At 42.5% G+C, this 14078-nt stretch overlaps 1 protein-coding gene across 1 annotated transcript in view; it reads left to right on the forward strand.

Annotated features, from left to right (window-relative positions):
- Positions 1 to 248: 248 nt before the first annotated feature.
- The window catches only part of RNF149 (ring finger protein 149), a 29743-nt gene continuing 15913 nt past the window's right edge, over positions 249 to 14078 (forward strand). Inside the window, exons 1-3 of the mRNA XM_048222630.2 lie at positions 249 to 857; positions 11835 to 12085; positions 12869 to 12937. Coding sequence (XP_048078587.1) covers positions 401 to 857; positions 11835 to 12085; positions 12869 to 12937 — 777 coding nt within the window. The 5' untranslated portion in view covers positions 249 to 400. The remainder of the gene's footprint in view (positions 858 to 11834; positions 12086 to 12868; positions 12938 to 14078) is intronic.

The following is a 14078-nucleotide window of genomic DNA, read 5'->3' on the forward strand; positions in this document are numbered from 1 at the left end:
CTCGGCCGCTGGCCACCGCGCCCTGCGTGGCGCCAGACGTCGCGTGAGCTGCCCGTACCCAGTCCCTGCATCCGCGGGATCCTTGGGGTCGTGGACCGCCTGGGGACCAGCGATCGGTCACGCTCAGGCACCAGAGGGAGGCTCACGCTCAGGCACCAGGGGGAGGCGGGAGCCTCCAGCCCGCGCACACAGCGCCGGGGTCTCGGCGGGGAGGGGCCAAGGAAGGCCCCGCCCCACTCTCCTCCCCCTTCCCCCGCTCCGCCAGGTGCGCGTGCGCCGCGGCCCCGCCTGGCGCTTCCCCAGCTCGGCGGCAAGCGCCAGCTTCTTTACGTTCCTCAGCGGCTTCGCACGCGTGCTGCTCTAACCCCGGCCTCCTCCTCGTCAGCGCGGCGGTGGGGCCATGGCTTGGCGGCGGCGGCCCGAGGCCGGCGTCGGGGCCCGCGGCGCGCTGGCGCTGCTGGCGCTGGCCCTGTACGCGCCCGGGGCCAGGGGCCGGGCGTTCGAGTGGTACTCGGCCGTGGTGAGCACCGAGTACGTGGACCCGTACACGAACCGCACCGTGTGGAGCGTCTCAGAGAGCGGCCGCTTCGGCGACAGCTCGCCCAAGGAGGGCGCGCAAGGCCTGGTGGGCGTCCCGCGTGCGGCGGGCCGCGACCCCGAGGGCTGCGCCCCCGACACTCGCTTCCTCGTGCCGGCGCCCGGCGGCCGGGGGGACGCGCCTTGGGTCGCCCTGGTGGCGCGCGGGGGCTGCACCTTTAAGGACAAGGTGCTGGTGGCTGCGCGGAGGAACGCCTCGGCCGTGGTCCTCTACAACGAGGAGGGCCACGGGAACCTCACCACGCCCATGTCCCACGCGGGTGAGCCGAGGCCGGGGGACGCGGGGAGGCGGCGGGGGGAACTCTGCGGCTTAGTCATGGCCGACCGCCCTCTCGGCCTCGGCTTTGATCCCCAGCGGCTGGCAGCGAAGGGTATGGGGGCGCGACTCTGATGGTTTCTGGCGATCAGGACCTGGGAGGGAAGCTTTGGCTGTGCGCGCCGTGACCCCCCCGGGGCTCTATGGGCAGGTAGGCGGGCCTCCGGACAAGATTAGATCTTCGCCTTGGGCCCTTCAGGTGGGGGGAGGTGCCCTCTGGAGGAGGGCAATGGGGAGAAGGAAAGAAAACCCACCTGAAGAGGATTGTGGTGGAAAGTCTCTTGATTGCTAATCATGGGTCCCTTTCCGTTCATCGTTTTCACAAAGTCAGGTGGGGTAGGAATGGAAGCTGTTTCCCAGCGCACGCCAAGGTCTGGCAGTCTCTTCACCAATGTCAAGTGGTGGCTTGGTCGAACTCTGGTTTGTTCACTTTCATAAAACATGTCTGAGTATTCTGAACTTTTGAGCCATAAAATCTGGATTTAAGTGCGGATATGCTTTCTCACTTTCTCCATGTAAGGTTATAATACTGGCCCTACTGCCAATCAGGTTCCTTGAGTCTTGAGTTTGGATGAAATTTTTCAGGTTGTGTTCATTTAGGAAAAGGTCTTGCTCTTTGCCAGACGACACTTCCCACACACCTATTCCCCAGGGCAACAGGTTGCATCTTCAAGCACTGATGACAGTTTGAGAGTCTTATTTTGCAAGACGTCCTCCTCAGAACTAAAATCTGAGTGCCATAGGACCCAGCAGAGTGAACATATTTGTTATGATTTCTAAGATCATGACTCATTCTGAATTTATTGTGATTAAAGTCTGTTTTAAAGTTTCTGCTGCTGCAAGTCAGACATCCTTTTTCCTGTACTTTTGTTTTTCATTCCGCTTTGATTATTTAAAGGCAGGGTCGAACTTTAATGAGGACAGAAAAGTGACTTTGGATTTAGCCTATTTTAGCAGTGATGCGAATGGAAATCAGTTGAGAGGTGAGAAAGTGGAGACTGTTAGAACAACTCTTTCAAGAAGGTTGACTGAGGGCTCGAGATGCAGCGAAGTGTGCAGAAACTATAGGACAAGGGAGGGTTAGGGTGGACATTCGTAGGGCGTACTGAAATTGGTTGGAGTGATGTGGTAGAGATCCGGGATAGAGGAGAGGTAACCGCAGGAGGCAGGTCTTGAAGGAGGCCATGTATAGGATACTTCGGAGCGGTTGTGTTCAGACAGTAGAGGGGAAATTCTCAGCTGCAACAGAAGGAAGTGGTTTTGGAAGAGGAAATGGGAGCAGATGTTCATGTGGTGGCATTGGGTGAGGCACCACCTTTGGTGCAGTTATTCCAGTGGTTACAAGTCTACCAAATTCTCATTGTACCCAAGCCACGTTTCCATAAAGCTGCCATGAAAAGCTCTGTCAGATTTCAGAGACCATTCCTGATACATCGTATTGATGGTGTTTTCCCAGTTTTAGTAGTTCTGTCAAAGAAAAGAGGTTAGTGTGTCAGGATTCTCTGATTCTGGGTCCTTGCAGTCTCTTCTAAGTCTACAACATCTTCATTTGGACCTTTTCTTTTCAATGGCTGGGACATCGACTACAATTTTTTAAACCTGTTCACTGCGTTTTTTGATCGTGATGTTCGCATTTTTCCAGGCTAATAGCACTTGCTTTAACTATGGTTCAGCCACATTGCTTGCTTATATTATTGACATCATTTATCCAGGCCCCAAAAAACACCTCAATGATGTTTATTTGAAATCCTCATGAGTTTCTCTTCTATTATCAATGTCCATTCTAATCTCTTTACTGTGAGAATCATTCTGTTTGGGAAAAAAGACAAAAGTAACAGCCTTAGCAATTTTTGTTTAATGTGTGAGAGTACCCAGTGTCTAGGCACTGTGCTCAGTGCTCTCCATACAGCAGCTCACTTAATCCTCCTGACAGCCTTAGTAGGTACTTTAACCCCACTTTGTGGATGAGGAAACTGGACCAGGTAATGGGGGGGGATGTCTCTGTATATAGCCAGATCATTCTTTGTTGTGGGAGGGGCTGTCCTGTGCATTATAGGATGTTTAGCATCCCTGGCCTCTACCTCCAGTTGTGACAACCAAAAATGTCTCCAGATAATACCAAATGTCTGGGGGGGAGAAGTGATGACAAAATCATCCAATGTTTTGAACCTCTGACTTAAAGGGAGATTAATTGGGTAGCATTGTGACCAGTGGATTAAACAGGAAAACCTGCAGAGACTGTAGTCTGTAGGGCTGATCCAAGTAGAAATAAAGTTGACCCTTGAACAACACAAGGCTTAGAGGCACCAACCCCCCATGCAGTGGAAAATTTGCATATTAACTTTCAACTCCTTAACTTTTTTTTTTTTTTAAGATTTTATTTATTTATTCGACAGGATAGAGACAGCCAGCGAGAGAGGGAACACAAGCAGGGGGAGTGGGAGAGGAAGAAGCAGGCTCCTAGTGGAGGAGCCTGATGTGGGGCTCGATCCCATAACGCCGGGATCACGCCCTGAGCCGAAGGCAGACGCTTAACTGGTGTGCCACCCAGGCGCCTCTCGACTCCTTAACTTTTGACTGGGCATTTTACCAATAACATAAACAGTCAGTTAACACATGTTTTGTATGTTACATGTATTGCCTACTGGATTCTTACAATAAAATAAGCTAGAGGGAAGGAAATGTTATATTAAAATCATAAGAGAAAATTTACTGTACTGTACTGTATTGGAAAAAAAAATCCTTGCATAAGTTAACCCACACATTTCAAACCTGTGTTGTTCAAGGATCAACTGTATAAGGGCTAATACTGTAGTGGTGACTATAGGAATGGAAAGGAATGACCTTCACAGAAGTTGGCCCAACTGGGAACAAGGGTACAAGTGTATCAAGACTTTTTGAGAATGGAATAGCATTAAGAATGGAATGAATGGAATTAAGTCAGAAGACAAACTGACTTTGAAATACTTGAATTTGAAATGTTATACAGAACCTCGAATGCAGCTCAAGTTAAGTTTCTTGGATTTTGTCAGAATGTGGCTGGAGGCAGTAAAAACCACAGATTTCAGTGGTTTCAGTGTTCCCGTGTAGCACTGGTATTCTGCAAAATAGATAGAGGTGGCTACTTGTAAAATTAGATTGTGATAGTCTTTTCCCACATCTCAGGGAGGATTTCTCCAGTTTTTCTTTTCTTTTTTTTCTTTTTTAAGATTTTATTTATTTATTTGACAGAGAAAGAGGCAGCAAGAGAGGGAACACAAGCAGGGGGACTGTGAGAGGGAGAAGCAGGCTTCCCGATGCGGAGGGCTCGCTCGATCCCAGAACGCTGGGATCATGAACTGAGCCAAAGGCAGATGCCTAAAGACTGAGCCACCCAGGCGCCCCTCTCCATTTTTTCTTAAGTGCGTTACTTGACTCTACTAAATCTAGTACAAGATACTTTGGATAAAAATAAAATCATGACTCTAAGATAATCTATCAAAACAACTATAAGGACTGTTAAACTAATTAATTTCCTGTCAATTTACTTTAGCAGACAGAATAATGAGTAGCCACTTTGGGCCAAGTATTGTGCTTGCTCAGGTATAGAAATGCATAAGACTCGTGCCTGCCTTTGAGGAGTTTGTGACCTGGTGGGAGCGTTAAACAACTTTCCAGACAATATGGTTTGGACCTTGATTGAATTATATGCATGGATGCTTAGGGAGCATAAAGGAAGGACATTTAAAGCAGATCCTGCAAGAGTGACTAGAAGTTAGTTTGACTAAGATGAGTAAAAATTGATACAAGTCAAATCATTAAAACAAGTTTTTAGGGATTCCTGGGTGGCTCAGTTGGTTAAGTGTCTGCCTTCAGCTCAGGTCATGATCCCACAGTTCTGGGATCGAGTCCCACATTGGGCTCCCTTCTCAGCGGGAAGCCTGCTTCTCCCTCTGCCTGCCATTCTCCCTGCTTGTGCTCTCTCTCTGACAAATAAATAAATAAAATCTTAAAAAAAAAAAAAAAGAAAAGAAACTTAAAAAAAATAAAACAAAATTTTCATAGACTATTGGCCTTAGTGTAATTATTGTCAGTTAATAAATAGGATGATCCTTTTGCTGAAATTGTGGCATGGCCTTTTAAGAATAGATTCATTCATTTACTGTGTATACAGTTAACTTCATTCATTCTGTTAACAGCTGTTTACTGAGTGCCAAGTACTGGCAAGGCTTAGAGCTGTGTTTGAAGAAGGGGCCAGAATTGGGGTGGAGGGAAATGACAAAAATGTAGAAGCCCCTTGTGTTATAGAAGATGTGGTGCATTTTGCATTTGCAGAGCATGGTAAGTAGTTCTTAATAATAAATGTTCGATGATGTTTAATGCTATACTCAAATGATCCAGAAATGTGAATTTGAATTACTTATTTTGGTGCTGTAGGAAGACAGAAATGGCACCTCACAGGCACACTTAGAAGGTGGGATTAACTAAGGTGGTTCCCAGAAAGATTGAGTTTTGAAGGACGCGTTGATGCAGAAGGTGTCTCTGGGTGTGTGTGGTGTGTGGAAGGGGGGGTCGGGCTATAGGACATCTTGGTGGTGGGAATAGCATTGCAAAAGGCTGAAGCCCTGAGATAAAGTAATGCATTTAGGAACCCTGTAGAGTTGTATATTCAACAAATATAAAATATTTTTGAGCAAGTCAAATTATCTAAAACATAATTTAAATTTCCAAGAAAAGAATTACGTTTGTTTTTGTGTTCTCCTGACACTCCCAGCCAACCATAAAAACAATTCTGTTTTGCATAGTAGCTTCAAATTTTGGAGACATTTGCATTCATATTGGGTGTACTGTTTCTATTAATATTATCCTTATTGAGGCATTTCAGCTATAATACTTGAAGATAAGCCAATTTTTTCAGATGCATACAGAAACTCTTCTGTGGGTCACCACTGCATGATACTTGGCTACAAAAGCTAATAAATAAGAACAGGTAGTACTCGTCTAGTGAGGGAGAGAGACCTATAAAGAAATTCTAGTAGATGTTTTATACACCTACTAGAGCTGTATCTAGGAGGATCTGATGCATTGCAGGCCCAAAGGGGTGGGTGGTGCTTGAGTTGAGCTTGTGCTGAATCTTGAAGATTTGACTAAGAATTTTCCAGGTTGGGGGTTAGAAGGTGGAGAGGGTATAGAAGTTATGAGAAAGAAAGAAAACCTGAAATTTAATGGGATCTTTTGCTGGGACTCTAAAATGTATTTCTTGCTGCCTGAATCAGTTTTCTAGAGCAGAAATCTAATCCACCATTCAAGTATTTCAGTAGTTCCCACCCCCCTCAAAAGAATGTTGAAATCTATATAGTTTCCTTTGGGAGGAGAGAAATGGTACACTGGACTCACATGTAACCTCTAAAATTTTGAACCTACTGACCATGACAAGCTTTCTTTCTTTTTTGTTTTTGAGCAAGTGGTAAGAGGAACACAGACATTTGAAAGGAAACAGAAATATATGCAATTTTATTTCTGGCACAGAGGAGTTTTGTATTATGGACGGTTTGGCTTGCTAAAGAGTACTGTATTTGGTATTTATTATCTGACAAGTAGGTTTATGATCATGTACTCTGTACACAGACTTGTGCTAAGTAAGACAAAAATAAACTTGGAGTTTTCCAGTCTAATGGTAATACACCTCTTACCTCTTCTTTGGGGGAGCGAGAGGGATTGCACAAGATGACCGTTTTTACACAAGCATGACTGGTGGCAGTATTAAGGGTATGGAAATTATGAGAAAGAAAGAAAACCTGAAACGTAATGGGATTCTTCTGCTGGGGTAGGAAAAATCCTAAGAACTTTCTCTCCTCTCCTAAGTCTTTGAGTGTCTGTGTGTCCCATGAAGAAACTCAGCTCTTTAGTTGGGAAATCAGCTGTGATTTGCTCTCCTGTGTCCCTAAGGCTCTCTGGGATTGGCCTGGGGACGTGGTAGTGCATGAGGAGGTAAGGGCAGGGCCAAACGAGGTGCCTGTCCCTGGTATCCCTCCGGTCATGCACACAGTGACCGCAAGCTAGTGCGTTTTTATTCAGCTGCCCTACCTCCGGTTCATCCCAAAAAATGGTCCGGAAAAGCAAATCATGGTATAGGATGAGTCTTCATTCTGAGTTTTGTTAATTTAAAGTAGTTCCCAGAAGCAATCTTGCTGCTATAATTAGTATAGCAAATGGTTTAGCTGTCATCCTAGACACAGTATTTTTTTTTTTTCATGATTTCTTTTAACTCCGTGAACTGTTTTAGTTTCCTAGGTGAAAAATTTCAAGTTGATATTACAAGTGGTTTCAGTTCAGCGTATCCCTCTGATAATCACTGTGTCAGTAGCCCCTTCCTTTGAAAATTTTGGTGTTCAAGAACCCCAGTAATCTCAGTTCATCTTCCACCTTTTATTTACTCATTCATTTATTCAGCAAATATTTATTAAACACTTTCTGTGTGCCAGGTTCTATGTGAGGCACTGGGGATAAGGAGATAAACAAGATACCTTTACATAGACAGTAGTCACCCCCCTTATCCATGGTTCCAGTTACCCGCGGTCAACCTCGGTCTGGAAGTAGATGATCTTCCGTCTGACCTATGGTCACAAGATTAGTAGTAGCCTAATGTTAGGTCATGATGTCTACATCATTGACCTCGCTTCATCTCATCACGTGGGCATTTTATCATCTCACATCATCACAAGAAGGGTGAGTGCAGTACAAAATATTTTAAGAGAGGCCACATTCATATGACTTTTTTTTTTTTGCAGTATGTTGTTATAATTGTCCTATTTTATTATTAGTTGTTAATCTCTTACTGTACCTAATTTGTAAATTAAACTTTATCATAGGTGTGTATGGGGGAAAAATAGTATATATAGCATTCGTTGCTATCTGCAATTCCCGGCATTCACTGGAGGTCTTGGGTTGTATCCCTTGTGATAAGGGGGACAACTGTATTTTAGTCACTAACCAAATTGGACCAATCACCATCCCAAGTATGTTTTTTATGATGATTTCACAGCCTAGAAAGCCTCCTTTGTTTGCTCGGCAAACTTCTCCTGTCCTTCCAGATGTACCTCAAGTGTACTTCCTAAGGAAAGAGTTCTCTCCCACCTCAGACAAAACTATCACTGCATTTCTGCAGCTCTTTGTATTCCGCTTTTTTATTAAATAAGCAATAGTCCAAAATAGAAAAATTCTCATTCTCATTTTATAGCTGAAGAAATATTCTCAGAGAGGGTAGTTTCTCCAGACCCAGACAGTGGATGACAGATTTGAACCCAGTCTGCGTGGCTCTAAAGCCTGGGACCCCACGAGGAGGCAGGGCAGAGATACTGTGTGGGAGCTGGGTCTTCAGGGCCTAGAACTGGCTTTTCCGGGTAGTATATGACATTCAGCAGTTCTCTTCAGATTTTTGAGCCCTCATCTGTAAAAGGGTAATTTGGCCTCTCTGCTTCAAGTGACGTGTGCATGTGAAAGTGCTCCGCAGTTGGTTTTCCCCAGTTAACACAAAGAAATTATGTCAGTACCAGAAGTTTTGTGTAGCTGTGACCGTAGCAGGGAAACAGTTTTATTTTCTGTATAAAAACTGAGACAGGCGCATGGAGTTCATTAAACCGTTCTTTCTACTTTAGTGTGTGCTTGAAGTTTTCCACAGAAGGAGGTTTATGAGAAAAGGCTTTCAGCTTATAAGTGCCATGTAATTATAAGTGGTATAACTATCATAATAATTGTTTCTGTGCTTATGTGTCTCAGCTTCTAGATGTTTGTTTTCCTGAAGGCAGGAAATGCCTTCCTCCTTCTCGTGTCTCCCCAGTGATGACATGGCAGACTGTGTGAGTGGGGCGACAAGTACAGTTCTTGCTAAGTGATACTTACGGCCCAGGTCAAAGGATTGGCCTCCAGGGGGGAGCCACCTTAGAAGGGTGCTCTTCTGGTGTTTCAGTAACTAAATCCCAATGGCAGGGGCCACAGTTGGTTTGCTACAGATTAAGTTTCTCTCTGCAATAAAATTGTTATGACGCAGTTTCAAAGTGATGCCAGAGAACATTCTTTGTGTGTATTTTTATTTTATTTATTTTTTAAAAGATTTTATTTATTAGAGAGCACAGCTGGGGGAGCAGCAGGCAGAGGGAGAAGGAGAAGCAGGCTCCCCCCTGAGCAGGAAGCCTGATGTGGGGTTCCACTCCAGGACCCCGGGATCATGACCTGAGCCGAAGGCAGACGCTTAACCGACTGAACAACCCAGGCGCCCCTTTCTGTGCATTTTTTAAATTAGTTTTTGAATAGGTGATACGCGCACATTGTACAGAATTTTTATTGTGTCCAACTCCTCTCCCTAGACGGAGTAAGGGTCCCTAGTCTCTGTCACCTTCCAGAGGCAGTCCAAATTGATGTGACATATAGATTTTCCATCCACATAGTTTGACACGTTGCTTTTTTCCCCCTCCTGTCATCTTGGGTACTGTCCATACAAATGGAGTCACCCCTCAGTCTGTGTACACGTACTGTAGTTTATGTAACCCTCTTCCTATGGATGGACGTTTAGATTGTAATAGCAGAAACTTAGAGAAAACAAATTTGACGACAGATATCTTTACGGGTAGCTCCTGTATACGTATGAAAGTGTAACTTTGCAATTAAGTTCTTGGACATGGAATTGCTGAATCAAAGCGCTGTGCATTAAATTTCTTGGGAAAAATAAATAAATACAAGTTTTTTGATAGCCATTTCCCTCCATCGACGATAGTAATAATAAACTCCCCCCGCAGCATGCGAGAGTGCAGGTTTGTGCTCCCTCTCGCCGTAAGGGAGGATCAAAACTATTTGATCTTTGCCGTCATAGAGGTATGGATGATCCCCAGCTTACTATGGTTTGACTTGCAATTTTTTTACTTTATGGTGGCACAAAAGCAGCATGCATTCCGTGGAAACCATACTTCAAATTTTGAATTTGGATCTTTTCCTGGGCTAGCGATACGGCCTACAGTACTCTCTCATGATGCTGGGTTGTGGCAGCGGCCCTAGCTCCCAGTCCGCCGCATGATCACGAAGGTCAACAACCATTCGGTACCCAGATCACCATTTCATTTTTTACTTTCTATACTGTATTCAGCAAATTACATGAAATAGTCAGCACTTCCCTGTAGGTACAGTGTTAGAGGATTTTGCCCAACCATACATAGGTTGTTGTAAGTGTTCTGAGCACGTTTGAGGTAGGCTAGGCTAAGCAGTGATGTTCCGTATTAAATGCATTTTCTACTTAGGATATTTTCAACTTAGGTTTTCAGGATGCATTGCGATGTAAGTTGAAGATCTTTTTAATGTTTTCATTTGTACCATGACTTTTCATGTGTTTAAAATCTATTTGTTGGGGAGTGACCACTGAGGCGTACAGGTTTTCTTTTTAGGGCTGTGAAAATGTTATGGAATTAGATTGTGGTTATGGTTGCGCAGCCTTTGTGAATATACTAAAAACAGTGAATTGTATACTTTAAAAGGGTGAATTTTATGACATGTCAATTCTATCTCACTAAAGCTGATGTGTAAAAAAAATATTTTGTCTTTTCTGTTGCTCTCTTACAGGAAATTGTTTTCTGTCTTTGTTATGTTACATGTATTTTCCCCCCTGTTGGCCATTTGCTCTTTTGATCTTGATTCCTCGATTTTACTCTTTTTTAGCCATGTGGAAAATTTTCATTTTTATATTTCTTCTCTTTTATATATTTATATATTTAAATCTTTGATTTACTTGGAACTTATTTTGCCATAAATTGTGAGATAGGTATACAGCTTTTTTATTTTCCCTCAGATAATACCCAGTTATCCCCATACTATTTTTTTTATAATGATCCATTTTACCCCAGTGTTTTAAGATTACAGTTTTATCATGTACTAAGTTCTTTTTTGTATTTGGGCCTCATTTCTGGACTTTCATTCTACCCCCTTACTCTCGTTGTCTTCCTTTGCTACTACCACACTGTTTCAATTACTTTAATTGTAAAGGTTAGTTCAGGTTTTATGTTTAAAAAGTTTTCCTAATCATTTGTGATTATTTTTCCCCTAATGAACTTCAGAAACAGCATTTTTAAGGTTTTAAGAATTCTATTGGTATTTTATTTCTAATTTATAATTAGATTTATTAAATAGATTTATAGATTAATTTATAGATAGATTTATGTAAACTGATTTTACCTCTTCTTTCCTATTTTTTTGTATTTTGTCTGCTTATGCCTTTAGACTAACGTTAAATAATAGTGATCATAGTAGAAATTCTCGGATTGCCTCCCTGTGATTAATAAGCATGCTTTAGGTCGGCATTTTAAGATTTTATTTATTTGAGAGAAAGAGTGAGAGGGCACATGGGAGGGAGGAGGGTGAGAGGGAGAAGCAGACTCCCTGCTGAGCGGGGATCCTGATGCAGGGCTCAGTCCCAGGACCCCAGGATCATGACCTGAGCCGAAGGCAGACGCTTAACCGACTTAGCCACCCAGGCACCTCTAGGCATTATGTATTCATATTCATAAATGAAATTAGTCTGTATGGTTCTTTTGGTTTATTCCCATGTTTGGCTTTATTATCTGGAAATTTTTTAAAACTTTTTTAACTTTTTTAATCTCCTGTGGAACAGTTTCAGTACTTAAAGTTTTGGTGGTAGAATTCACCTATGGAATTGAATGGGGCTCTTACTTTTGGGGGGATAGTTATTAGAGACTTATTCTACTTCTAATGTGGTCAGTCTGTTTTCTCTTTGGGGACCGGTTCTGGCAACTTATGTTTTCCTTGAAAATTAAACATTTTTTTAAAGTTTTGGATGTTACATATGGACAAGCTGTAGTACTCTTTATATTTTTCTCTTACCTTTCTCTGTATCTCATTTTGTGTTCTTCATATTGACATTTTTTGTTCTTCCCTACAGGAACAGGAAATATAGTAGTCATTATGGTTAGCTACCCAAAAGGAAGAGAAATTTTGGATCTGGTGCAGAAAGGCATTGCAGTCAAAATGACCATAGGGGTTGGCACCCGTCACGTACAGGAGTTTATCAGTGGTCAGTCTGTGGTATTTGTGGCCATCGCCTTCATCACCATGATGATTATCTCATTAGCCTGGCTGATATTCTACTATATACAGCGTTTCCTATATACTGGCTCACAGTTTGGAAGTCAGGTAATAATGGGTAATTCTTTTTAACTTTGCTTTTTAAAAGATAGTTCATAAATATTCCTCATGTAACTTTTTTTAAAAATAATTTTTTAATTAGAGTATATTAAATTTTCTGTTCTGTGGGAAATTAAATACCTTTAAATGGGGTCACTTTTTGCATGTTTTGCTCCTGTGAATACCCTTTTTCCCCTTTTTGGGACATAAAGGAAGGATAAATAGGCCTGAGGTACAGGACCTGGTTCTGTGTTTAAAACAAGGAGAACCCTCAGCCTGAAGGCGAGGAGCAGAGTGGGAGCGGCTTCCTGGCTTCTCTTGTGGGGCAACTTTCAAAGCCATTGATCTGCAGAGACCCAGAGGCTTCCATAGACAGGCCTTTGAATTTCACACTTACCTGTTCTCTTGAAAAGCCACTCTTTCTGGCTTTGTAGGTGGTAGTCATTTCAGGTCATCTTGCACCTGCTGCTCTTTCGTTTTAGGGACGGGCATTAGAGGATGAATCGGTGGGACCCCTTCACCCCCATCCTCAGCTTCCTACTCTCTTGCCAATATTTAAACATAAGAATTGGTTTCTTCTTCAGGCATGGAATTGAAAATAAATACTCTGATCAAACAGCTCTTAAGTTATATGTGGGTATTTTATACATTAAAATGTAAATGGTAATTTTTGTCATTTTCATTGTAATCATTTAACTGTTTTTTAAATGAAATTTTTTCTGTACACTTATGTGAATTTTTTAAAATAGTGACTTAAAATTTTTAGTGATAATAGTATTTTTCCTACCTAAGAGCCATAGGAAAGAAGCTAAGAAAATCATTGGCCAGCTTCCACTTCATACTGTAAAGCATGGAGAAAAGGTAACATTTTCATGGGGTTTGGTTTCTTTTAGACTAAAGTACGTATCTGTTTATATGTCTAACTAAAACTTTGCAGTCTGTTAAACTCATACATTGAACATGTGGAGTTTGACTAGTTTGAGTTAGTAATAACTTGCATACATGTGTTCATTTTAGGGAAGGGTTGACAGAAATACTCAGTTGCACATTGAAGAGCCTCCTAATCCCGTGCCACCAGATAAGGTAGCCATTAGTTGCATACAGTTATTTTACTTTAAATGGATGAAATTGAACCTAAAATCCAGTTCCTGAGTCACACTAGAGCTACATTCAAATGGCCCTATTGGCTGGTTGCTACCATACTGGACAGGACTGACACGTCTGTCACCTAAGAAAGTTCTACCTGTCAGTCAGACCCAGGTGACTCTAAGGAAGGTAAAGAACTTCCAAGTTCCCTTAGACCATAGACCTTTGATTCTTCAAATTCATTTCTGTTAATTTTGAGGCGATAGGCTATGTGTCCATTCTCTCTGATTCCCTTAAATACAGGGAGGAAAAAACAGGGATTTGTAGAGAACGGGAGAAAAAAATGTACTTAAAACTCCCCCCCCTTTTTTTTTCTTTAAGATTTTATTTATTTGAAAGAGAGAGTGAGAAAGAACGTGAGAGGGGAGAGGGTCAGAGGGAGAAGCAGACTCCCTGCTGAGCTGGGAGCCCAATGCGGGACTCCATCCCGGGACTCCAGGATCATGGCCTGAGCTGAAGGCAGTTGCTTAACCAACTGAGCCACCCAGGCACCCCTTAAAACTATTTAAAAAAAAAAAAAAAAAAAAAAGAACATTTTGACATGGCCAACCAGGACATAAAAAGTCAAAATCATACCTCAGTTTTAAAGCATTTTGGGAATGGGGCAGGTCCTAGAGGATCAGTTATTTAAGAGGAAAACAGTTGCTAATGCAGTAGTAGGACTTTTTTTTAATGGTTTGTCTTCTCTGTCTTTAAGATGTTGATAAGTGTTGACTTGTAAGTATAGGTTGGTTCTGTTGTTTTGATTTTCATTTCATCTCACCAGATCGTTGAGACTTCATCTGTTCTACCCTTCACTCCCCCTTTGAAAAAGAGAAAGAATAACTGTACTTATTTTATGTATCCCTTCTTTTGA

The sequence above is a fragment of the Ursus arctos genome, unplaced genomic scaffold (assembly GCF_023065955.2).
Source record: "Ursus arctos isolate Adak ecotype North America unplaced genomic scaffold, UrsArc2.0 scaffold_8, whole genome shotgun sequence".
Taxonomy (NCBI): Eukaryota; Metazoa; Chordata; class Mammalia; order Carnivora; family Ursidae; genus Ursus; species Ursus arctos.